At 40.1% G+C, this 27988-nt stretch overlaps 1 protein-coding gene across 1 annotated transcript in view; it reads left to right on the forward strand.

Moving 5' to 3' along the window:
• syngap1b (synaptic Ras GTPase activating protein 1b) overlaps window positions 1–27988 on the forward strand; it is a 77836-nt gene that overhangs the window by 9138 nt on the left and 40710 nt on the right. Inside the window, exons 2-3 of the mRNA XM_085423840.1 lie at window positions 16676–16767; window positions 21488–21609. Coding sequence (XP_085279966.1) covers window positions 16723–16767; window positions 21488–21609 — 167 coding nt within the window. The 5' untranslated portion in view covers window positions 16676–16722. The remainder of the gene's footprint in view (window positions 1–16675; window positions 16768–21487; window positions 21610–27988) is intronic.

Here is a 27988-nt window from a genome sequence, read left to right on the forward strand (position 1 = left end):
TTCTCATGTTGCCTAGCACATGGCTTACATGTGAACCAACGAGCTGGATTTTTCAGCAAGTGAACATTCGTGCCTGTGCCGCACTGAACTGTACGTGATTCGTATGGTGTTGTGATCTCTGTACACACACTGATCTAAATCCACTAGTCAATTGATATGAAATATTATGTTGAGTGTTTTTTCTGATACACTATGGATGATTGATATATGATGATCAAAAAACGCTGAACACTTTTCTGATTTTTGTATCTATTATTAAAGGATTCATATTTTCGCAAAGAAAGGGAGCTGAAGAGATCACTACCAGTCTCACGTCTGGACAACATCTATGGAGCACAAGCTGGCCGTGGGGAGAAACCACTTGCCTGACTCTGCCCAAAAATACAGTGGGGCAAAAAAGTATTTAGTCAGCCACCGATTGTGCAAGTTCCCCCACTTAAAATGATGACAGAGGTCAGTAATTTGCACCAGAGGTACACTTCAACTGTGAGAGACAGAATGTGAAAAAAAAATCCATGAATCCACATGGTAGGATTTGTAAAGAATTTATTCGTAAATCAGGGTGGAAAATAAGTATTTGGTCACCTCAAACAAGGAAAATCTCTGGCTCTCACAGACCTGTAACGTCTTCTGTAAGAAGCTTTTCTGTCCCCCACTCGTTACCTGTATGAATGGCACCTGTTTGAACTCATCATCTGTATAAAAGACACCTGTCCACAGCCTCAAACAGTCAGACTCCAAACTCCGCCATGGCCAAGACCAAAGAGCTTTCGAAGGACAGCAGGAAAAGTATTGTAGACCTGCACCAGACTGGGAAGAGTGAATCTACAATAGGCAAGCAGCTTGGTGTGAAAAAATCAACTGTGGGAGCGATCATCAGAAAATGGAAGACATACAAGACCACTGATAATCTCCCTCGATCTGGGGCTCCACGCAAGATCTCATCCCGTGGGGTCAAAATGATCATGAGAACGGTGAGCAAAGATCCCAGAACCACACGGGGGGACCTGGTGAATGACCTGCAGAGAGCTGGGACCAAAGTAACAAAGGTCACCATCAGTAACACACTACAACGGCAGGGAATCAAATCCCGCAGTGCCAGACGTGTTCCGCTGCTGAAGCCAGTGCATGTCCAGGCCCGTCTGAAGTTTGCCAGAGAGCACATGGATGATACAGCAGAGGATTGGGAGAATGTCATGTGGTCAGATGAAACCAAAGTAGAACTTTTTGGTATAAACTCAACTCGTCGTGTTTGGAGGAAGAAGAATACTGAGTTGCATCCCAAGAACACCATACCTACTGTGAAGCATGGGGGTGGAAACATCATGCTATGGGGCTGTTTTTCTGCCAAGGGGACAGGACGACTGATCCGTGTTAAGGACAGAATGAATGGGGCCATGTATCGTGAGATTTTGAGCCAAAACCTCCTTCCATCAGTGAGAACTTTGAAGATGAAACGAGGCTGGGTCTTCCAACATGACAATGATCCAAAACACCCCGCCCGGGCAACAAAGGAGTGGCTCCGTAAGAAGCATTTGAAAGTCCTGGAGTGGCCTAGCCAGTCTCCAGACCTCAACCCCATAGAAAATCTGTGGCGGGAGTTGAAAGTCCGTGTTGCTCGGCGACAGCCCCAAAACATCACTGCTCTCGAGAAGATCTGCATGGAGGAATGGGCCAAAATACCAGCTACTGTGTGTGCAAACCTGGTAAAGACCTATAGTAAACGTTTGACCTCTGTTATTGCCAACAAAGGTTATGTTACAAAGTATTGAGTTGTATTTTTGTTATTGACCAAATACTTATTTTCCACCCTGATTTACGAATAAATTCTTTACAAATCCTACCATGTGGATTCATGGATTTTTTTTTCACATTCTGTCTCTCACAGTTGAAGTGTACCTCTGGTGCAAATTACTGACCTCTGTCATCATTTTAGGTGGGGGAACCTGCACAATCGGTGGCTGACTAAATACATTTTTGCCCCACTGTATGTCCAAAGCTCATTAACGCAGCGTAATGTACTCTTGGTGAGAGAAATGTGGTTTTAAAGTGAGCTGCATTGTAACTAGGGCCGCTGGATTATGGTAGAAATCATAATCATGATTATTTTAACACTATTACTCATTGACTTCATGCATTTTAAAACTTCTTAAATCGCATATATTTGTATTTGGCAATGGCACTTGAGGCTGGCCCCAGTAGTGAGTCAGTCCCCATAGACTCCCATGTTAAAAATTTTACAGTAAAAACATGTTTGTTTTTTGCACTAAGCTGTATTCTTTTTTAAGAACTTTATAGCTAATTACTGCTTCATAACAAGTGTGAAAGGCGGTGAACCCCTCCATATATTATGTTAAATTTAAAATGTGTATTATTTATTCATGTTAGTTGTATTAAAGCTTGAAGTTTTGCATGACTGAGCCACAATGAGGGAAAGTTGGGTGTAATTAGAGGTTAAAAATAACCATTAGCTATCTGCTTACTGCAGGGGTCACATTTGTTAATTTTAATTACTGAAGTGGACCGCTCAGATGTTCTAGTGATGTTGGTGTTCATTTTTGATCACTCCCAATTTATTCATTTGAAAAACTATATGATTTGTTGTTTAGTTAATTCAGGGGATGGTGACCTTAACAATACAGCCGAGAAAAAAACAATTCTCACCATCCTGTAAAATATATTAGGACCTTAGGTGACTCTTATATGTAATGTTGATTTGTTAAGTAATACTTATGTCTAATAATTCTTCTTTAAATAATGATAACATAAAAATAATATTGAAACAACAATTACCAGTCCTACAATAAATGGTGATCTGTCCAGGATGTACCCTTTCCTATGTCTGCTAAGTTAGGCTCCAGTCCAGCTGTTACATTGAATTTGATAAATGGAAGAAATGGAATAGATGAAATTATATAACGTAAGTAAACGAAAAATGTTTACTTAATTTTAAAACATATCTAATAACATGTACAGACTTATTTTGAAACAGAAAACCTATAGATGTATGAAGGCCGGATCTACCTTTGAGTCCTGTGTTTGTGCAAATGAAACAAATTAAAAGTGAAAGTACTGTCACGCTCAAATGTACTCTGTAACTTTTTAAAATTGGATGCCATAGCTAGTGGGACTTTGGACTAACCGCACACACGATCTACCCTCTGCTAATGGCGTTCATCATAGTTAAGATTAAGGCACCAATTTATGGATGTAAGTTAGATTAAGAGTTTTTCTTTAATTTAGGCTAGGCTGCACAGTTTTACAGTCTATCTCTCCCTTGGTGGAAAGATGATAACTTCACCTTCTGGTCACTCTTGGCTCCCAAAAAAACCCCCAAAATAGCAGCAGCCAAATGCTAACCTTGAAACTTCAAAATAGTAGTGAACAAGTAAGGGGTTACCGTGTTGTCTATGTCCATCTTTTTTATACAGTCTGTAGTCTGACATCTATATATTTTACACTCGAGAGCTCATTTTGTAGCAAGCAGCATATTGATACACGGTAGACTTATTAATCATCATTTTGTGAACTTACTGGCAGATGAAGAGTGATTACAAAACTTTCATCTTTGTTGTTCTTCTTTTTTTCTGTTGCATTTAAAAAAAAATAGATGTAAGCTCTTTCAATATTGTGTGATTCATTCCACAAAAGGTAAGGTGTTCCATTTTTATTTTCATCATGTATTAGAGTACTAATGAATCTGGCCTACCATTCAAAACCAAGATTTCAGCCCAGTAATAGTTAGAGTGGGAAACTTTGAACAATGTTATTTATGCACACGGATGATTTATTGAGCAGCTAAATAACAGAGACAGGCACATCTAACAACAGCCTCATGACCCCCAGCTAGACCCCCCCCAGTGACATGACGATGCCTGAGCCAGCCTGCTTTTTTAAAGCCTGCTTTTCAAGCCTTTACATTATCTTTCAACAACAGTTACATAATAGCATTTTAAAATAGACCAACAAGCAAATCAAAACAGTTCTCCAGATTTCTTCACGCTTTCCATTTCAAGGCTGCTCTTAATCAAACAGCACATTACATTAATCATGAGTGATTCCAGAACTAATGAAGCTTTTGAGTGATTTTCCAGGCTGCTTAATACAGTATTTGCTATGTACGTATGGATTTGTGTGTGTGTGTGTGTGTGTGTGTGTGTGTGTGTGTGTGTGTGTGTGTGTGTGTGTGTGTGTGTGTGTGTGTGTGTGTACGTTTTTGTGTTTTGTGTGGCTGTAATATCCAAACACCTCCTCAGTTCTCAGCTTTTGCTGTAGAGTACTGTATGTCTGAAACTAAAATGTAAGGTACTTCAGGAAAAAATAACGTTGCCTTGGCAACAAAACACAGAGCTTTCATTGGGATTGAAAACAGAGTGACAAATGGTGAGAAACAGATTTAAATGGACCTATCCAGACTTTTTTCATCCACACCGATGCTTTTTGTTAATACTCTGTGCTGAATAGCTTTGATAAATTTAGACAGCTGATAAGGTGAAAATGCAAGTGTGCTAATCAGAATCAGAATCAGAATCAGAATACTTTATTGATCCCTGGGGGAAATTATTTTTTGTTACAGTGCTCCATTTTAAACCAACATTAAGACAAGACAGACAATACACTAACTAAGAATAGTACAATATATACATATATATACATACATACATACATAAGTCACTCATAAATAAATAGTTGGAAAAGAAACATGTGTAGTTGTAGCAGCAAACAGTGTGTTAAGTGGATGCGTTGTACAGGGAGATGGCCACAGGCAGGAATGATTTCCTGTGTCGTTCAGTGGTGCTTTTCGGTAATCTCAGTCTCTCACTGAACGTGCTCCTGTGACTGACCAGCATGTCATGGAGTGGGTGGGAGGTGTTATCCAACATTGTCTTTATCTTGGACAGCATCCGCCTCTCCGACACCACCTTGAGGGAGTCCAGCTCCATCCCCACAACATTGCTGGCCTTACGGATCAGTTTATTAAGTCTGTTGGCATCTGCGACCCTCAGCCTGCTCCCCCAGCATGCAACAGCATAGAGGATCGCACTGGCCACCACAGACTCATAGAAAATCCTCAGCATTTTCTGGCAGATGTTGAAGGACCTCAGTCGCCTCAAAAAATAGAGACGACTCTGGCCCTTCCTGTAAAGTGCTGTGGTGTTTTTAGCCCAGTCCAGTTTATTGTCAATGTGTACTCCAAGGTATTTATAGTCCTCCACAATGTCAACACTGACCCCCTGAATTGAAACAGGGGTCAAGTGTTTCCTGGTCTTCCTGAAGTCCACGATCAGTTCCTTGGTCTTTGCCACGTTGAGCTGCAGATGATTCTGCTCACACCACGTGACAAAGGAGTCGACCACAGCCCGGTACTCTGTCTCATCATCCCTGCTGATGCATCCAACCACCGCAGAGTCATCAGAAAACTTCTGAAGATGGCATGTCTCTGTGCAGTGGCTGAAGTCTGTGGTGTAGAGGGTGAAGAGGAAGGGGGAGAGGACAGTCCCCTGTGGTGCCCCTGTGTTGCTGATCACCTTGTCAGACACACACTGTGGGAGACGTACATATTGTGGTCTTCCTGTCAGGTAATCAACAATCCAGGACACCAGAGAAGCATCCACCTGCATCGCTGCTAACTTATCACCCAGGAGGGTCGGCCTGATGGTGTTGAAAGCACTGGAAAAGTCAAAAAACATGACCCTCACAGTGCTCGCCGGCTGGTCCAGATGGGTGTAGACACGATTGAGCAGGTAGATGATGGCATCCTCAGTTCCGAGACGAGGCTGATAAGCGAACTGAAGGGGATCCAGGTGTGGTCTTACTATGGGTCGCAGCTGGTCCAGGATGAGCCTTTCCAGGGTCTTCATGATGTGGGAGGTCAATGCCACGGGCCTGTAATCCTGGGGGCCACTGGGACGTGGCGTCTTTGGTACAGGGACGAGGCATGATGTCTTCCACATCACCGGGACCCTCTGCAGACTCAGACTCAGCATAAACAGTTTATGAAAGACTCCACACAGCTGGGGGGCACAGGTCTTGAGGACAAGGGGACTCACTCCGTCTGGTCCAGCAGACTTGCCTGAGTGAAGTCTCCTCATTTGCATCTCAAAATATATAATATGACAGGAAAGACGATGACCAGGCCACCTGTTTTGGTTTTAAATTAATCACTGCTTAATACGCTCTGCTAACCTCTCCCATCTCACATCCTTCCTCATCATTTGCATAAAGTCTGTGGATCGATTTATATACGGACTCTAAATGAGTCTTTGCATGCACCGCCACCTACATTTCTCCACTCCGTGCATGCTGAAAGTAAAAAAAGGGTCAGTGAGAGTGTATTCTTTTTGAGAAGTGAATTTTGGTCTGTATTCAGGTTGGAGAGGACAATTTCCAAAATGAAAAATCTCTTTGCACCCCTTCTCACCAAATGATAGATAATGTAGCATTTGGAGTAAATCCTGAGCTATGTAAAAATATAGGAGGTATCCAAATATGCAACTTCTGCAATGTACAGCAGGTCATACTTTTCCTCAGAATTGCTTCCTTGGACTGTACCACCTACGGATGCACAAACTGCAAATACCAGGGACATGTAGTTGTTCTTGTCCTATGGTCTTTTCTGCTGGGACTGTGGTCGAGCATGTGAACAAATATGATGTAAATCTGTAACTATTAGTGCCAGTATTAATGTTTAGCTCCCTTGAGAATTTTATTTGGTAATAACTTGTAAATCACACTTGCTAAGTAGCACCAAATAGGACTACCTACTGTCTTCAAGTTGTGTTGAGATGGAGTGGAGAACAGAAACTGTAGATAAAAGATGGAAACGTGAAGTCATCCATTGGTTTGTGAACTGAGGCTTCAATCTAAGCATTGATCATTAGAGTTTATTAAACCTAAATAAGTAAATGAATAAACTAGATGTGAAAAGAATCATTAGTTAACTGAAATTTTAAAAAAATAAACCTTTAACAATAAGAAATGTAATCTGGTACTGTACCTGATGAAGTTTTGGTACTAATGTTTTTTGAGACTTGGAATGTTTGCACATATGCGAGCCAACTGTATTTACAAAGTATTTCGTTTTTATTGTAATTTCTATTCTGTCTTAAATATGTCCCTGATAAATAACCTCAATATTACAATAATTAAAAAGGCTATATCTAAAGTATGAAACCACAACCCTATCAGGGAAATGGTTCTTTAAATCATTGATCAGTTCTAAAGGTTGTTTTCTTCTATTTGCAGCCCTGCTGACTACAGTGAAGAATGCAGGTCTAAGGCATTCTAATTTTCAGAGCTGGAAGCTACTGATGTCTGTTAAACGCAATGTTTGGGACATTAATGGAGATGACTGACTTGTTTGACTAGTGAATGTAGTAGAGTAGAGATGTAGCATTGTATGATACAGTAGATATAGCCTCTTCTACATAACCACGCATTACAGGTTGTACACTATTTCACGTGTTGTTCCATCTAATTCGTTTACGTTCCTTTTGCCCGCTTTGTCTGGTTTAAATCAAAAGCAATCCCAGATTGACTGGCATATACATGCACACCTGCAAATGCCACCATGTAACATATCACCCAGTCAGCTAGTAATTTGCATGTTCTGTCCACGTTTGCGTGGGTAGCCTCCGGGTGCTCCAGCTTCCTCCGACAGTCCAAAGACATGCAGTTTGTGGGGTTAGGTTAACTGGTGATTCTAAATTCCTCGTAGGTGTGAATGTGAGTCCAGATGTGTGCTCCAAACACATAAAAGAGGACTCGAGTGAATAAAAGTTCTGGTGGTGATTTTTCTAAGGTATTTGACAAACTATGCATCATTTGAAAGCACAAAACATTGTGCTTCAGGCATGCTGAACTTTTTAAAGGCCACAGATATAATAACATTTTGTATATAACAAAGTGATTTTTCTTACCCTTTTTTGGCATCTTTATGTGCACATACCAGTTAAGAACACAATACTTGAAAGCTTTTAGTTCTTTGTGAAAGTTCAAAGCCATTTTCCAAACTTTTACCAGCAGAATATACACTAATGTCGACATGGGGACATCAGCACCCACTGCGCGTTTTATTTCTTTTCTTCTTTTTTGTTGTATAGACATATACTGATAAAATAATAAGACACAATTAGTATCTAAAAACAAAACAATTAGAATAGCATTTCGTGCTAAAATCCATCATACAGGTGTTTATCTTTCTTCCACTGCTGACACTGCCCCCACGCCATCTGTGGTAGTGCGATCATGTGCCCAAAGTAAATGAACTGTTATTTGTGAAAAAATCACAATATTTATAAGAAATTTCACAGCACTCTGCTCTGCAATTCTGTAAAAAAGCAATTTGGGATGTTTGCATGAAGATGCTGCAAGAGTCCTCTAACAGAAGGCCAAAGATTTACAAATGTACTGAAGTTGTTGATTTAAAAACAAAAGATATACAATTTAATAATCTATTTTGTAAGTTCCATGTTTTTAACAGTATTATCATAAAATTATTAAACATCAGTAATAAATGACAAGACAATTTTGTCTTTTGTCAATCCCACCATGAAATATTGTCCTCTTACAGTGGATTGTTGTTTCTGTGGGTTAACATTTTCTTTGTAATGCACAGAGAAACTGCACACTTAAGCTTTCATGCTGCATAACTGTGAGGATTGAATACATCGGGTCAAGTTTCTAGATCATCTCCCCTCTAGCATCAGCTAGTTTGCTTATGCTGGTTGCTTAGCTATTAACTTATTGCAAGTTGGACTCTTGGTATTTGGAGAGCAGGCTTGCTGGCAGACATACATGTATGTGTGCTAATGTGATTACCACCATTTGTAGTGTATAGTGTCCTGCTACATGAACAAGCAGGACTTTAAAACTGGCTACTTATACCCTCTCTAAGGCATTGTGTTGCAGACCGGGGCATCTTTAAATTGCAGTCATGATTTATATACTGTGTACTATAAGTCAGCTGTATTCCCCCTTCAGATTTTTTCTGTATATGTGTATAAATAAGAATAAAAGCAGACAGAGTGCTCACACTGGGGAAAGCCTGGAAAAAGATCATGTTTTGGAGGTCAAACTGCATTTAAATCGCAACACTGCTCCGGAGTCTCTTTGGACATAGAAAGTAAATGCTTGCATGGCACATGGGATTCTTGCTCAGCAGTTTCTAATATAATGAGAAGTGCTCCAAGTGAGATCTTTTTTTAATAATAAAATGCAAGGTATTTCATATCTTATTACCGCTTTAAACTTGTCAAGTGGTTATGTTTTTTTTTTTTTTTTTGCTTTTGTTAAACTTTTTGAGCATGTAACAAAACAAAGATTTAGATCTAGTTTAGAGTTTAAGATGTGAAATCACAGCATCGTAGTTAACGTAAAAAAATAGGGACAAGTCTCAGTAGTAGCTCGGTAAAAAGGTCTTATCATACCAGAGAGCCTTAGTCACATATGCCTGCAAGACACACCAGGCATCAAGAGATGAAATGGTCTCACATATGGTCTAAACAATAAACTGACATGGTCATCGTGTCATCATTCATTTGTTGCATACTTTTTTGAAGCCTTTACTCTGGCATTTTGACTGCCATCATTGTGTTTGTTGGTTTGTTTGTTTTTGAATATGGACATAAGAATATTTAGACAGACTGTACGGTTGGTTAATTTCATTAATAAGATGGCTCATAAATTTTGGTTAGACTTCTGTGGTATATTACACGCACAAAAAAGAAAACCTGACAAGTACAGCTAGTTAATAATAACAATGGCTGTCACAAGCGGTAACTTTGAGAAAAGATAAAAACCAACATGAACCATGTGTTTGTGCGCATGTTTTTGTGCTGTCCTCAGTCATATACTGGCTCACTGATTTTGCAGAGATTAACCCAAACTTAGAATCCCATTTTTACAGTGTCTATTAATACAAATTAACACTGAACAAGTGAAATGGCAGCCACCCATCAGTTAATTTTAACAGTTTTTATTTCTCTGCTCATTTTTGCTTAAAGTTGTTTAATTTTACACGGCGATTGGGTTGCCTTTGTAGCCTTTGAAGTGGCCATTTCTGGAACGGATTTTTGCACTTCTACATTGGCATCATTTTTGGTTGTTCGGTTTGCTTTGCTAACACCAATCGCTACCGGAGCTGAGAGTAACTCTGGACTGTGATTTCATCAGCTTTTTCTCACTCAGTTTTGCAGTTAGCTAATTGTTATAAAATAAGACTGCATATGTGAGAGTTTTATCCCGTTGCATGTACTGTGACGTTGATCTGTGCACAGTGATCCAGTAAAAAGATAAAAAGGTGCATTTGATCCAGCTGACAAAACAAGATTAGACTTGATGTTTTTCCACTGATGATCCACATCACTGGTTAGGACGGCAGCAGTAAGCACAAGACATAAACTTTAGAACATAGAAAACTGGTGTTCTCATGGGTTAAAATGACAGCTGCAGCTACCAAAAGCAGACAAAGACTTCTGCCCTGAATAAAACCCTTCAGTGGAGGATGTAATAAAACACATGCTCTGTGTGGCTCCAAACTGGCACCAAAAGGACAAAATGTCTTAAAACACACACACACAGACACACACTTTAAGGGTTATGATAGTACACCAACTCACAGGCTGCTTGTTTTTGTGATCTCACTGTCTAAACCCACAGAAACAGTCCAAACTTTGTTTTTGCTGTCATAATACTGCTGCCAGTTGAATCCTAAATCACCATTCTCTTATTTGCACAGTCTGCTCCTCCTGGTTACACTAATTAGTTTGGGAAAAGATAAATTCCGAATTGGATCAATAAGCTGCCTGTTCTACGATCTTTTAATTGCGTTTGGCGCAGTCATGATACATAAATGTTGATAGTATAACTTGCAGATTTACAGGGCATCACCCCTGATAATTTCCAATAATTAACACCTCTTGCAGAGTAACAAACACCTAAGAAACTGTGAGTGATACTGAGAGAGAGCCATGGCTCCTTCACAAAATAGCTGAAGAACTCTTTCCAAGTTCATGAACTCATTCAGTATCTCGAAAGCTAAAGTAGATCACGTCCTGGAATAGTTTCAGTATCTTTAAATTCATCAAGGAGAACCAGATACCAAAAAACTTTACTTTCTTTCATTCATTTTAGTCTCCGTAAAAGCTCCAGTTTCATTTTATTCAGTTGAAAAAAGGTTTGCTGTTATATAACCATCAAAATAACTTTTTATATAATTATGATCAGCTGTCAGAAGTGTCACATTTTATTGTAGATTTTTCTCTTCTTCTGTGACAGATTTAAGACTCCTCCACTTGCCTGTCATCCAGCCTACAGGTGGTAAATTTTGAAGGTGTACATTTTGGGGGGAAAGGGATCTTGGTGCGTTTTCCGACAAACTCCGTGATGGTCATTTATTTTTCCCACCTTGTGTGGGTAGGAGAACACTGCAGGCAGAAAGAGGGGCAGGCTCACAGTGAAAGGATTGCCATTTGGACAGGTAAATGACAGAGAATGAGAGCAGAGGGCCGATGGGGATAAAAGAGGAATCCAGATAAAGGTAAGTATGAAGAAAATGGAGGGCATCTACATGATGCACATATCTGAAGGGGAGGGAACAAGAGGGTGCAAGGAGGTGAAAGAAAGAGAGAAAGATCAAGGGCTGAGGAGAGGTAGCAGGGTAAATGCACTATTTGAATTATGTAAAATAGCTGCGTGGGAGAGAGGAGGCATGTGTGTGTCTGAGTGTGACAGAAGAGGCTGAGAGAAGGAGAAAGCAAGGAAAGAGCACAGATACTAGCATGATCAATGTGAAAAGATGTGAGATGGGCTGAAATACAGGAAAACAATACCAGAAATTTCAACACATATAACCAATTTATTACCAGTATCACATTCATCACATTTAGCGTGTTGCAGGTCTTTTCAGAGGGCCGTGCTGAAAGTAAAGGGAAAAACTGGACAAAGAATGTCTGATTAAAACAGGATTAAAGTAGGCTTTCATAGGCATCTTCCTGATGAGTTTTTGGCATAGTAAAAGTGATGATTTAAGCAGGTTTGGTATGGTGATCCTTTTCTAAGAATGATGAAACATGGTAGCTTGTGGTAACTACATATTTACCGTGGCTCTGGATTTTATTAAAAATTTTTCAGCCATCTCAGTGGTTTGGCTCTGCAGATGGTAATGTCTAATATTACCATAATATCTGCAATCTCTGTCTCTGCACTTTCATCGTCAGGAGTCGACCAACCAATCTTAAGCTGCGTCTATATTGCAAGTGATTTGCAGCGCCATGGTGACCAAAAACCACTGAAACTGACATTTTTAGATTTTTCAAGCAACTATGGGCGAAATAACTCCTGGCAACGGGAAGTGGGCGGGACCTGGAATAAACCTTCCTTAACTACTAGACAAGCAATTGAAGGGGTTACCGACTGCCACGTTGATTGACACTTGACCTAGAAGGTTACCTTGGCGACCAGAGCCTGGAATGTCAGCAAGTGACCAGATGTCAGTTTCAAAGCGAAACACTTCCAGTGTGGGCACAGCTTAAGGTCCCCTGAGTTACCAAATCTCCTGAAAGTTTGATTCTATGTCAGATAAAAACGAGCTAAAATGATTTATGCACCTACAGCACCTGCTTCACACTCTCCACTCTAATTCATCCCATAGGTATTCTATCGGGTTGAGGTTAGGACTCTGTGCAGGCCAGTAAAGTTCTTTCACACCAAACAAAACTACACTTAGCACAATGCAGTCAGACAAGTACCGCTGAACTAGCAATCGCCAAACCCAGACTTGTCCATTTAACTGTCAGATGGAGAAGCATGATTTGTCACTCCAGAGAACACTGCTCTAGAGTCCAGTGGCAGCGAGCTTTATACCACTGCATCCTTTGCATTGCACTTGGTCATGTAAGGCTTGGATCCAGCTGCTCAGCCATGAAAACTTCATTCCATGAAGCTCTCTGCACGTAGTTTTTGGGCTAATCTGAAGGCCACTTGGAGTTTGGAAGCCTATAGTGACTAAGGCTGCAAAAAGTTGGGGATCTGTGTGCAGCATCTGCTGACCACGCTCTGTTATTTTCACTTCATGTCTGAGTTGCTGTTGTTCCACCTTTGTTATAATACTTCTAACAGTTGACTGTGGAATATTTAGTAGGGAGGAAATCCATGCGTCTCGTCATGGTACCTGAGAATGACCCGTTCTGTCACAAATGTTTGTAGAAGCAGTCTGCATGACTAGGTGCTTGATTGTGTACACCTGAAGTCATAGAGTGATGATTTGGATGAGTAAGTAAATAATTTTGGCAATATAATATATATATTGATTAATCCCCGCCCCTTACTGTTTGCCTTCATCGCCATATCAAATTGAAAATAATTTGTCCTCCAGCTAGTCCTGATATCAGTGGTGTTTTGATCTGGTTGTTATTTTCCGCACAAGTCTTTCTTCTCTTTCTTACAATATTTTTTTACTCAGCAAAGAACTGATGTGACACAACAGATAAATAGTGGCTACTTGTCAATAGGCACATGGCAGCTATTAAGGCTGATAAAAGTACACGCCAGTTTTAGCCTATATGTAGACAGACAGTGAGACTGCTTTCCTTTTGTACCACCATCAGATTTGCCAAACTAATGACAGCCTCTGCTGCACTTTGTGTTTACTGTTAATTAGCATAAGCTAAGATGATAACTGGTAAGCATGTTAGCATTGCAACAAGTCTTGTTGTGCCTCTAACATGCCTCTACCTTAGTGAACACAGAAAGGTCGCTACAACTGTGTTGAATTTGTTAGGAAGTCATTCTTTTTTCTGTTGCTAGAAAGGTTTAGCTTGTGGTACAGTTTATGAAGATACTTAGCTAACCATCGTTAGCCGGTTTCTGCTGTTAGAGCAGCAAAAGTTGCTATGTGTTAGTTGGCATATTGTAATGGTGCTTTTTTCCTCCATTCATGCAACTGAAAAATATACTTTTCTAGTATTCAGCAGTATTCAGCTGTGTGGTATGTTGTAAACAAAATTGTATAAATTAGAAATGAGTGCACAGAAATTTCAAGGCAGAATTATAAGTGAATGAAGAGGAGCTTCTTCCCCCAGGCTATTCGGGGCCTGAACCAGGTGTAGGACTGGACTCTCCCAAACACGTCACTATAAGACTGGACTCTCACACACGTCACCACACGCACCACCACACATTTCCTATAATTCTATAATTCCTATAATTTATAATCCTTATCTTTATAATCTCTTCTGCTATTTGCACATTCTTTACTGTAAATTCCTAAGTTAATTTGTAAATTTTTGTAGTAAATTGTAAATATTGTAAAACTTTTCTTCTGTCATTTAATGGTCGGGCATTGTACAGCTACAAGCATTTCACCCCCATGTCATACTGTGTATGGTTGTGTGTGTGTGACAAATAAAATTTGAATTTGAATTTGAAAGTGAGTACTACACATCCTTACAATATTCTCACCTGTCTTTTATTCATTGATGTTATTATATATAGATACTTATCACTTCTTTAACTCTTAGGAGATTTTATTTATTTACTTATGTCGCAGATCTCTTCCTGTAAATCTTTATTGGCCTATAGGGCTGCCATGATTAGTCGACTAGTCACGATTATATCAACTATCAAAATCGTCGACGACTAATAGTCTTCGACGATTTTGATAGTCACTAATAGTCGATGGGTCGTTTGAAGCTTAGTAAGATCCTGAAAGACGCAAGGATGCCAGCTGCCATTAAACACCAAAGAAGAAGATGAAGCAGTCTGCGGTATCGTAGCTGTGTCGAAATTCAGGGGCTACATCCTTCGGAGGCCGCATTTGTAGGCCGATTACATTACAGCAATCGAAGGCTGTCCAAATTCAAAGACTCGTCCAATAAATGCGGCCAATAAATGCGTCCTCTTTTTCCCCAGAGTCGGATGTGTCCGTGGCCCAACCTATCCCAGAATTCATAGCGCGGCCAAACCAATTCCATTTTCCAACAATGGCGGCAGCTACTTAGTTTTAATAATACTCTTTCTTGGTCACAAAATAAACTTTTAAGATAATTTCAGGCGAGGCAATATCTGCTCGATTTATCAAGACATCACATATTTGCAAAAGTGCGCCGACGTTTTCGGAAACATCTGTTAGCCACTAGCTCAATAGCTCACCGGGAGGTCAGCGAGAACAGCGAACTCCCAGCACATCGTTTTCAAACCCCCCGCGGTCTTTTGCTACTCAGGTTAAACATGATATACAAGTCACTTAGATAACTTAAAAATATTATTGTTTGGCTTTTTTCAGTGTTTTATTTGTTCTTGAGTAAATCAGTTTGGCTAAGATTAAAGTTATAGTTTTCACACGGCTGAATAAACGTTAAACAGTAAACTCATTAAACACAAGTGTGAGGTGGTCGAGAATTTTCTCCAGTGTCATGCTATGTATTAGCGAGCGAGGAGCAGATGGCGAAGTTTATTAAACTCCACCGAAATAATCTGCAAAGTTCAGTTAGCACATACCTTAAACACTTCAAGCTGTAAGCTAATGATAGTTATATAAGAGCAGATGCTGCTGGTGCAATAAGCTGTAGTTTTATGTCCATGATCTGATTTGTTGACTAATTGCAAAAATAATCTGTGACTAGTCGACTATCATAATAATCGTTTGTGGCAGCCCTATTGACATATAAACCAACAAACAGCTGTTTGAAAATGTAAACTATTATCTCAGTTTTGGAAAGCCACACGGAGCTTAATAAAAATGAGGTTTTAATCATTTCTTTTTCCACTGGAAGAAAGGGTTTGTACGTAATTAACAAAATCCTCCATGTATCTTATGAACGTACAATTTATTGATTTGTAGGTAAAAGCAATTAATTAAAACTGTGTATATGTAATTATATCCTGTGAAGTCCCATTGAGAGTGCAGACATTTGGTGCAGAGACACAGAGATAGAATTGGTATTTGGTTGGAGGACAAAAGTGAAAGACACAAAGATCAAAGTAGGCAATACTTTAAATTCACAGTCAGTGAATTTTTGAGTAAATTTTTTAAATTTTTTTCTGTTGTTGTTTTTTTGATCCGTTAGTTGGCCTCCTGTGTTTTGTTTTTGCTCCTCTCTGTGTGCATCCACACTCTCTCCATCATCCATCAAGTGTAGGACAGAACTTTATTTCTTTACTGGACAATTTGCTGCATTATGTACTGACTCAGAGACGGAAGTCGATAAGTGTTTTGTTTGTTTAATGCTCGCGCCTCTCTACCCATGCATCTCCCGGTTCCTCCCCTCAACATTCAGACTGTTAACATTTGCCTCAGCTGACAACCAGACAGAAAATCTATCTCTCCACTTTGTCAGCCCCCACACTCTCAACAGATGAAAGTGCATAAGAGTTTCTGTGTAGCGGCAGAATCTGCAGTGATGCTGGTGAATGGGTGTGACCTTGCATGGTTTTATTTCTGTCTCGCTCACCTTTGACCTCTATCGAGCTCTCATATTCTTTGGTTCCTTCAGGCAGAATGTCAATATCGGCTGTCCCGCAGCTGTTTATTTCCACATTACTTTGTCCACATCCTCTGGCTCTACCTGTGTCCTGCACTGCAATTTTTGTGTCCTGGCCTCATATTACCATTGATGTTTTCCTTCCACGGATGTATAATAGTGTCTTACCCAATGACCTCCTCTCCTTTTCGCAGATCATCGCGCCCGGCGGAAGAGCATAGCCACCGGGAAGCAGCCCAGCATGGAGGTCCCTCCCACTGCCCCCCTTCAACCCTTCCGACAATCCGTGAGTAACCCCCACTGTTCCCGGCCTCGCTCGCTGCCTCCATCCCTCTCGCTGTCCCTCCTCCCTCCTCCCGCCCTGGGTCCACCGCACACCTGTGGCCGTCGGGCCAGCGGCACCCCGCCTCACCCTTACCCTCTCTCCCTGGCCGTCTCCCCCTCCCTCGCCTTTTGCCAGCAGCAGCCGCAGCAGCAAAAGGGCTTCAAGAAAGGTTCCGGCACGCCCCCCTTGCCCCGCTCGCTGCCCCTCTCCCCCTCCCTGTCCTTCACCCTGCCTCACTCGCCTGCCGCCTCCTCCTCCTCCCCCCCCTTCTTGTACTGGGGCGGAGACTGGAGGGCTGCCGGTTCGAGTCCAGTGGCGGGAGGAGCATATATTGCACCACTGCCCCCTGTTGAGGTATGTGACACAAACATGGCTGAAGCAGAGACACTGGCTATTTTTGCATGCTACACCGACACTCATACAGGCGGCTTTTGGCCCGACAGCTAGGAATGTGCATGAAAGAAACACGTTCACACAATTAGGCTGCTGTTATTGTTAGCAGGCGCACATTTAAAAGCTTAACACCAGTTTGTTTAAAAGCTTTTAACTAAGTATTTTGAAATTGAAGGTATATATTTTGTCTAATGTTATATTTATATTCACATCATTCCAGATGGGCATTATTCTCCATTCTTATTGCAAAAATATGAAAATCAATTGTCTGACTAATGCTTTAATGGACCTATTCATCAGCATTAATGTTTGTCAAAGTTACTTCATCGTTGTGCGGTAATAGAGATTAGCCTAAGTACAGATCAGATTTTAAAAGACATGCACAGCAATTTGTTAATTTGTTTGTTTGCATGAGCATTATTAAGGATATAAAATAATTGAATTTCATGAATATTTTACAGGGCATGAGACAAGCCAAGACTCCCCAGCAGGAAAAAAAACTGCTGGATGATAAATGGATGAAAATATACAAAAAAAGAAGGCAATACAAAAAAAATAAGAAAATGAATCATGTTTCTAATAATCATTCTAAATGAGTTATTTCATTTTTAGCATTACATTTATGTTTAATCTGTTTGTGCTTTTATAATGGCTTCTGTTATTTTATGTGGGCTTTTAAGTTCTTTGTTTATCTTTAGAAAAACTGAGAGGAATGCATTTAAATTCCAGATTGCATTCGACCTACAAAGGCAGTTCACAAAACTAAAACTGTTATTAATTAGTAAACCTTAAATGAATAAATCCAGAAACTGCAGCAGGCAAAGGCCAAGGAGATCAAGGAGAAGAGAATGCTTTTTAAATACTTTTAAAAAGCTAGATTGCAATAAAATACACTACTCAGTCTAAATGTCATCTGTACCAAGGGTCTGAGACTATATCCACTAATAAGAAGAAAATGCTCTGGTTTTTCAAAGAGCTGAAACATTGCAAATGTGATATAAAGTAAATGTGACTCGTAGTAAATAGGCTAAAATGCACCAGATGCCTGCTATGATTCATTAAAGTCAAATGAAGATGAGCAGCATAAAAAGGTTGTGTCACTATTATTTCTGGGATCATCGTGACTCTTTTTAAACCAGACACGATGTCTGTCAGAGAAGAAGCGGGCAGCTGACACACGAAACATTTTGTGTCTGCGGGCACAAATAATCTGTTTTTGTTTCATTAATGGCAACAGAAACTCAATCACAAGGTATCAAATGTTAACGCGAAGGGGCTTAGAGGATTGACTGGTGTCTTATTAAGTTTGTGCCAGCAGTCTATGTTGCCCATCTCCTTTTCCATTATTTCTGCTGGTGTTTGCACACTGTTACTGTAGCTGGGAACGGCAGGATGTGTTTTCCTCCCATCACAGGAAACTATTTGCTGCCCATTCACTGCTGCAGTATGAAAAATAGCCGCCAATGACTTGGAAATTGCAGAAGCAAGATAGTCCATTACAGGAAATGTAAAGGCTCAGTTGGGCTTGATCAGAGTTTTTTTCTATTTCATCATTTTTTTCATAGTGGCTGAGATGAGTGTTTGTTGTATCAATATTTCATCCTGTGTGATGTGATAAGCAGTCCTGAGGGACAGGATAAATGCCATATTGGAAACACAAGATTCAAACAAAACTTTTCAGCAGTGACAAAAAAGGTCATTCTGATTTTTAACTCACACTTTGTTTAATGCAAGTCACTTGAAACCTGGAGGGAAAAAAATCATTATTGCAGTTAAATCTAGCAGAACTGTTACTGTATCCTTTAAAAATAGGCACAAATTCTTATCAGTACAAATTCTGCTCATCAGAAGTGCAGCCAAGCACGTGACAGTCTCTCCTGAACCATCAAATCCTGAACCTTTTTACTGTCACATTTAAACACACTGGTTAAGCATATTTAACTCAAGCCACATTTTTTTCCTAAACACTAATAACCAGCATCTGAAAGTGAAAGTAAAAAGCAAGTAAATCGAGTTGCAAATGGGACACAAGCCACAACCCTCTTCTGTTGTTCCACCACCACTCCAGCTTTCCGGCTTCCCCTCCAAACTTTGTTCCTCTTTAGAAGAGGATCATTACCTCTCAGCATCTACAATTACCCTGACCATCATGTCAAGGCACAGATGCCATGGGAGACCTTGTGTGCATCTCTGTGAAGCCAGCAGCATGTGACAGAATGGCAGTATAAGAATGCTTTCCCACGGCAACGTCTTACCTAAGGCAAAACATACTTAGCCTGGGGACAAGTGCCTGCTTAACAGATAATTCCAGTTTAGTTCAGTCTGTCTTGTTCTCTCTAAATGCTGCTGTGTTCCATGACTCCGTGGGTCATGCTGACTTTGAACTTGCCACATCTGTTCTAGAGATGCAGAAAATGTGGACTTATTACATTTATTGTTGCACAGGAAACTAACAAAACCGATAAATTGGGTAATTTAATATAATTTAGCATCAATCATCCCCAAGCTGTAACAAGTGTAAAATAGCATTAACGCTAAAGTAAGCATCAGAATAAATCTCCTGCTAAGACATCAGTCGCCATTTTGAGCATATTGTTCAACTCAGACAGAATTCCATTTCATGTTTGACAATTAGTGTTTTAAAAAATTAATAACTAATTACACACAGCTATTAAACATGCGCAGCATCAAATGAGCTGGAACACTAAACGACACCAGTAACCTGGAATGAACCCAAAGCTGAGCCAGTAACAAAGTGCAGAACAGCAAACACAGCCACAGAAGCTAAAGCGCAGGCCTCCTCTTAGCTCTCTTTATTGTGCTTTATTGTGCTTTCGGGATTTTCTCTCACTCTTTGAATTAAAGACTTTCTACTTTTTGAGACTTAACGTGTCAGACGGAGCGGCTAATCAAATCAGATTTAGTCATGCAGACTATTAGGTTGGAACCAGCAGATGGAGCCAAGTCTTTAGTCACATCCTCAAGACAGGCTTCAAAGCCATATGACTCATGCCACATGACAAGGTGTCATTTCCCTCCAGTCATTCTCCCGCTGAGTAATGTCGTTATGCTGTAGGTATAGAATTTCGAATTTCCCAGAGGAACCCACCCGAGGGATTAATAAAGTTCTATCTTATCTTATCTTATCTTATCTTAGAAATGATAGCACTTCAGGATGCACCTAAAAGCTGAATGGGCAAAGCGTCTTCAGGGGACAGTGGAAGAAAAAGCATGTAATGATATTTCATGCATATTTGGGGACATTTAAATTTACTATTACAGGAATGAGTGTAACGTTAACATCTGAGGTCTGCAAACACAGGGTGTGAAATCAGGAAGTCTACAAATGTTTTAAAAAGTGATATAATCGTCCAAGGGGACTTCATTCACTAGCTTGTTTGCATTACTAACAGTCTCGACCAAAAACAGTTTATTTACAATATATGGTTTAAAAACAGAGAAAACATATATTTTATTTTCAAAAGGTTTGAAACAGATTATTAATTGTAAAATGATTTTGCTGTTAGTTCTATGATGTCTTCATTTTCATTTTCTTTAAGCTTAAGTAAAGTCCCATCTTTTTTTAGTTCTATGACCATCACATTGACAGGAAACTGCACACTCACACTCCTTGTAGACGAGATTCTGATCCTGGGTTCAGTATGCAGTTTGTTGATACAAAATCTGGTGGGTGGTGGTTTTTAAGTGTTATGCTGATATACAAAAAATGGAACCACTTCCAGCCAGAAAGACAAAAAATAATTGTAAATGAAATGTAAAATATGTACCGAACACTTATCAATGAACAATTCCTCGTTCCAGTTCTCTGATATTTGATTGTATCGTGCCAGGAAGCTCATTTAGGACAAACTGTGAGACTCTGCTGTTCTTATGGACTGAATGGTTCACCACTGCCCACCACAGGATCTGTTACAACATTGCAATTTTCTGTAGCAAGTTGATTCCTCGTTGATAATAAATGTACCTTGTGCTCTCCCCATCATGCATCGTGTCTTTCATTTGTGTTTGTCTCTCGATTTGATTTTGCCGTCACACAAATACATCTGTTATAAACCATGCTGACATGACGGAAATCATCCGCATTCATACCATACTTTCCTGTCCTATCCAACCACATCGACCTCTCACCACCGCTCAATCTCTCATCTTTTCCGATTCACGGCAACCACTTCTTTGTCTCTGTAACTTCGCGCCACACACTTCCTCCTCCCTCTCCCACTCCATCTGTCTGCCTTCGTCGTCGCTCTCCTCCTCCGCCACGCTCCAGAGTTTCCTCAGTAGAAGGTTGAAGGGCTCAATCAAGAGGGCCAAGAGTCAGCCCAAACTGGACCGAACTAGCAGTTTCCGCCACATGATCCTCCCCCGCTTCCGCAGTGCTGACCAAGACAGGTTAGTGAGTCAGCGTGTGTGAGCGTTTTCATACGATGTTTGTGGACTGACAGGCTGTGTTTGGTCCTGCATTTTGCTGTTGCATTTACAGATGCATGAATTCTGTTTGTCTTTTTGGATGCCATCATGACATCACTATTTGTTTTTGTATCTACTTTTACATAATCAGTGATAGCACAGTTAGTGACCATGTTGCACACTGACTGAGAGTCTCTGTCAGTCTGGCAAAAATGCACATTAGATTTTGGCTTAGAAAGGACGTGTGTTTACTAGAATCTCAAGATATATCATCTTAAATGCAAGATTATAGCATATTATTCTTTGGAAAATGTTGAGCACTGCATCTGTAGATCTGTCTCATCGTGCCTCTCAAACTGCCACAGAGAGAAAATATCAACTTGTGTGTCAAACTGAGCTTTCATGTCGACTGGTGACAAGATCTTAGTCTCTGGATGGTTGTGACTGATGAAAAAAGCTGTTCCAGAAGTACATTCTTACTAATAGCCAGCAGTGGGTGTCTCCTGTGGTTGCAAAAAGGTCTGGTTGTGTAGAAATCAAAGGGAAATGGCCCCTTTTGGTTCTGTGATCTTTGAAAAAGATGGGAAAAGCATGGTAAGTTTTAGGGCAGGGCTACCTTGTTATTGTCAAGTCACTACTGTATGAGTGTGCTACATCCCTCAGTTTCAGTCAAAACAGCAGTACTGAGTGGACAAGTCTGCAGTGTCCTAGCCTGAAGGCAGTGCATCAAAACCAAGTCTGCTTGTCAGTTTTCTTTTCAGCATTCATGAGGTTGTATCATGACGTTGTATCATGAGGTTGTATACCCTAAATGTTGCCACCATACCCAGTTTGTCAGCTCATAGTTCTGTTGTGACATCCTGAAGCTGCGGACAGAGAGCATTTGCTGCTAACGACTCACACAGGGTTTTTTGAAAACCTTTTTTAAACCATACAGCACAAAAGTCTCATCACACATCCGTGCTATACTTCACTCTCTGCCGCTTAATCCCCTAAAATAAATTCAATTTAAAGGGTCAGTGTTTTGGCTTACCAGAGCAGATCCAGTTGCTCAAAAGTTATTGGGTCTCTGTGGTTCCAAGGAGCGCTCTAGAAATAGGAGCCTGGTGTGAAAGCAATGCCACCTCTACCCACAGAGATGGCCTAGAAGGGGAGATTTTATTTATTTATTTATTTATTAGGGTCTATCTATATCAGCATGCTTCCATGGATTTCTATCTTTATCGTCTTTTATCTCATCTTTTGATTCTTTTCCATCTTGTCATCTCTTCCTCTATTAATCTTTTTATCTATCACTATCAGTAGCTCAGTCTCTGGCTTTCTATCTGTATCTTGGCATCAGCTTTCTCTGTGTATGGCCTAATCTCCGTCTCTGTAATCCTTTATATGTCTATCACAGTCCTAAGTTTATTTTACTCTCTCACTGCATTGTCGCTTGCACTCAGCACTCACTATTTCTCTGCTGAGCCGATGAAAAAACATCCCCCGCTTCACCATAGCAACCAGCAGACAGCCATATGGCGGCTGTACAGACCATAATGAGTCAGTGGGAGATTTGCTTAATTATACCTCCTCTGTATCATCTACATAGTTGCAGCAGTGCTGGAATTCTTCAGACACAGTAACACAGGAGTTGCATGACCGATGTTCGAGTGCAAAAATCTTCAGATTTTTTTAGTTTGTCAAATATGAGAAACATAAATGAGGAACTGTGCAAGGTTTTGAGCCTAATTTCAAGCAGCCTATAAACAGCAAGGATCCAAAGCATTTAGCTAAGGGCTGCAACCTATTTCTGTATTTTCATTAATGATAACTGCTGATAATTTCGTAGATTAAGCTCTGCGTTCTTCTCGGAGATGTCTAAAGTCCACTGTGACAGACATCTTCTAGCTTGTTTTGTCCAAAAGCAAAACAATATCCCAAAAACATTTCAGTGCAAACATAAAATGGAGACAAGCAGCATTTTTTTTAACTGAAAAGCCTGATGTGCGCAACTGAGTTGAGCAAAAATACTGTTCAGTATTCAGCAGGAACTATTCGAATGTTCTCAAAGATTACACCCAGGACTCACCCTCCTCTCTTTTCTAGCAGCTGTGAATTTCATTGTCACATTTCTCCAGTTCTTGCTTACAGTATCATCTCCTCTTACTGTGCTGCAAGTTTTTAAAAACCAGCATCTGGTAGTTTGTCAAGTGTTCCTCTGTTTTACATGTTTTTAAACTCCCCGTTTCATTAATGCCACCTTCTGGCAGTATTTAGTATCATTATCTAGTACCTGCCATCAATAAAAACAAGAGAAAATGCATCTAAAAAACCATTTGATTTTAATTATAACAGACTCTTTGAATATTTAAAATCCATCCCCAGTGAACAGTAAATCAAAATACTTACAGAAAACGAATGACCATCTATGAACTGACTGATTCAGCATTCATTTGGTCCATTCACTTTTTCTGTATTCTTCCACTGGACAGTTAGACCCAGGGCAAACTTAAACTTCAAATGTGAAGGTCAGTTGTATAATCCAAACAGAGGGCAAAAGCACACTCAGGAGAGTGCTAACACCTTTGCAGAGCCAGGTGTCTGCCAAGGTGTGTTTCCACATGATTTATTCATTTGGGAAGCTTGTGGATGTCTATTATCCTCGGCTGACTTGAGAAGACTGAACGGACAAAAAAGTCAAGAGCGATGTGAAGTCGTGGTTGTTTGCCAAGGCCCTCGTGGCTGATCCATCGTCTTTCACAGCTCCTGGTTTGCTCTGAGTGTTTTCTGTCAGGGGTGCTGGTGAACATCTGCAGCTTTGTTCATTTGTATTCCTTTTTTTTTTTTTACGTTTGTTTATCCAGGGAGGGCTTGCCTTTTTTTTCAGCATGGATTGGATTTCATGCAGGCATAAATATGCATCTGAGCTCCCAAACAGGCTCTAAAAGCTGCAACGATGCACATATTTGCACATAATTTTTGTATTCTTCCCACTAATAAGCCAAACTTAACAGATCTTTCAGTCCATTCAGATTTTTCAGCATAAGTACCCCATAGGATTACTCTGTGTAGTCGCAGAGGGTACTCTGTCTTGCAGAAAAATAACGTTGTTTTTTTTTTTTTTTTTTTCTTAAAGCTGTTTAATATATTTGAGGTTTCAAATTGTGGAAGTCTTCATCATTAGCGTATCTTTAGCCTAAATAATGTAATGAGATAGCTTTTTTTGTCTGCCAAAGAATTATAAACACAAATCTATTCAACATCAAAAACAGGAAACAGAAAAGAAGTCTTTGCACTACCGAAGCCACACCCTGTAAACTTTTTTATTAGTAATATTCATGATGTAGCACAAGGGATGTCTCTTTGTTTCACACTAGAATATCGCAGTTCTTAAATAGCATGACATTTTATCTCAAACATTATACCTCCCAATGATTTAATCTAATATCTTTGGAGACATGCTGCCTTTTTCTGTAGAACCATCATTAAGTTCTCTGTTAAGATGCAATAGACGCTGACATGACCCCACATTACTTGTGCCAACATCTACCCTAAATGTTTTCAGAATTGTCTGTACATATATGCATGTAGATGCTCCTCTGGGGTGGGTGCTGGTCTGACTGTGGATTCTGATCCAGCCCTGCATAAAATACATGGATTTTCTTTCAGTTTAAGTTTTAATGAAAGAAATGCTTCTAGAAAAGGACAAACACTTCTGTTGAAAGGTTGTTTTACAGTTTTTACCTATTACTGCATTTACTTAAGTACTTATTTATTACATATATATCAGGAGTGAGAAGCAAAATGTGCAATAACTGGTAAGTTTGTAGCTGATTTTGTAGTTGCAGTAGCATTAAGTGTTGTAAACCCTTGTCCAGACTCACCTATTTTTGTGTTTAAGCATGGACATCAGCACTGAGGAGAAGCAGTTACATGGCTCATCTGTAGCTTTAAGTTCAAATCAAAACTTGGCAGGACTGGACAGCAACATTTACAAAAATTATGAGAGCAGTCCTTTCAGTTTTTACTGTTTACACTATTTTTTTTTATAGTAGAACATCACAAAAAGCAGCTGCAGAGTAGTAGAACATTTTTTAACATAATATTACTGGACTGTTGTGATTACAGTCAACACAAGATAAGTGTTGTGTTATGAAAATTTGCATTTTTAAACTTAAACAAAAATAAATGCAGTTGTAGCATATGTAACAAGCCAAAAATCCACAGAATATCTGTGCAAACTTCACTGAGTTATGACTATATTTAATTGGCAAGTGCATAGAGTTACACACATTAGAAGACCCAGTAAAAATATGGCAGTTGCAATATGCTGATGCATCTTTAAATAGCAGTAATCAATGAAGCATCTAGTGTATGTCTATATAATGTCTGTAAAGAAGCACTTCTCTTTAGAATACTTGCCTTCCTGCTCTTAAGAATTAGAAAAATAAACCAATAAATACATATTAAATGTTGTTTCATAGAAATGGGAGGCTTACCTGGAAGAAAGAAGAGAGCCGTTGCTTAGGCTTAAGTTTTATTGCTAATAAGTAATTATGAGTCAAACAACCCAGTTTGACTATTAGCCTTCAGTTTGTATTTTGCCAGTGTTTGTCTAACCTTATTGATCAACAATCATTTTGTTTCAGCTTAATAAAAGACAAAAGCAGCAAATTCAGTGAAATGGGTCTTGAGCTTAATTAGTATTTGAAATTGAAAAGTGGCTTCAGTTCAGTTGCTTTTCTTTGCAAAGTGGTTGTTGTCAGGTTTGTTCTCTTTTAGATCACTACAGCAAAGCTCAGCTCACCTTCCCAATGTCAGTATCCTTGTTCCTAGTCTTTAATCCCTGAGTTTTTTTTTCCAGGTGTGTAGTTCATCAGTTGTGATGCACTGACTATTTGCAAGGTGTCTGCATGCATGTGTGTGTGTGTGTGTGTGTTTCGTCTTTTATGTCTGTCCACTGAGACCTTGCATAGACCTCCTTTTTACCTCCATCACTCCTCCTCTCATCTCAATCCCTTCATCCATCCCGACCCTTGCGCTTCCTCCTTTCCCTTTCTCTTTCATTCCTCTAATCCATACTCTCACTTTCTTCCTCTCCAAAGGATCCACTGTTTACATAATCAACATGATTTCCACTGAGAGGTCTTCTCCCTCCATCCCTGAGGCCTCAGCCCTTTCTCTCTCAGTCTTTCCTTCTCTCACATCCTCTCCTGACCTCCCCCACTCTTTCTCTCGTCTCTTCTATGGTACCCTCAATCTGACTCATTCCTTTGGGTCTATTTTTATCTCTCCCTCACTCTCTATGTTTCTCTCCCCCTCAGTCCCGTACATGCAATCACTGCTCTGTTGTGGAACGTTATGATTGAACATAGACAAAAACAGTTTGAGCCCAAACAGGGGAGAAGCCAAGAACCGGACACAGAGCGCAGGATATACAGCTTCTTTTCTATCTTTCCTTTTTCCTAATCTACCGTCCCCCTTTCTTCTCTGAAGGGCTTCATCACACCTGACCATCTGTCCTGGCTATCTGGTTAGACTCACTGTGCCATCGTGTGTTTGTTTCAGTGGCTGTGTGGCTGTTTCCTGAGTTGGTCTATGATTTTACCTGCTTCTCTACATGTGTGTGTGGGTGGGAGTAGGTGATGATGAATGGGCTTTAGCACAGACCTCCTTTGCTTGTTAGTGTGGGCTGTGAGCACAGGTGTGTCAGGATTAATGATTTATTAAGAATTGTTTAATTGGTTATTTAAAATGTTTCGGATAAATGCCATAAATGCAGCTGTAAAGAAAACCGTGTTAATACTGTGTGTGCTGCATTTTACCACAGCTTCTTAAATCAGATATAGACATTTAAACTTGGTCGTGTGTAGTTGCAAAAATCTTGAGTCACCCCTTATATCTTGCTGAAATACGCAAGCTTTTAAATTATTACCTTTTTGGTGCAAAAATACAGTTTTATTCCTGTCAAACTGTGTTGGCATCTTTTAGAGGCTCAACTAAAGAAATGGTAAATGGCCTGTATTTGTATGGCTTTACACTACATTCAGTCATTCACACACTGGTGATGGCAGCTACATTGTAGCCACAGCTGCCCTGGGGCGCACTGACAGAGGCGAGGCTGTCGGACACTGGCGCCACCGGGCCCTCTGACCACCACCATTAGGCAACAGGTGAAGTGTCTTGCCCAAGGACACGATGACAGAGACTGTCCGAGCCGGGGCTCGAACCGGCAACCTTCCGATTACAAGACAAACTGCCAACTCTTGGGAACCGATTATGTCCTTTTGAGACAGGCTGATAGTAACAAAGTGCCTAAATAAATAATTTAAAATTGTTGTTTTTTTGCTAGGTTAGCTGTTATGTGTAGGTGCCACAG

This window comes from Rhamphochromis longiceps, linkage group LG11 (genome assembly GCF_057381845.1).
Source record: "Rhamphochromis longiceps isolate RC_006_pf linkage group LG11, R_longiceps_female_GT1.1, whole genome shotgun sequence".
NCBI lineage: Eukaryota > Metazoa > Chordata > Actinopteri > Cichliformes > Cichlidae > Rhamphochromis > Rhamphochromis longiceps.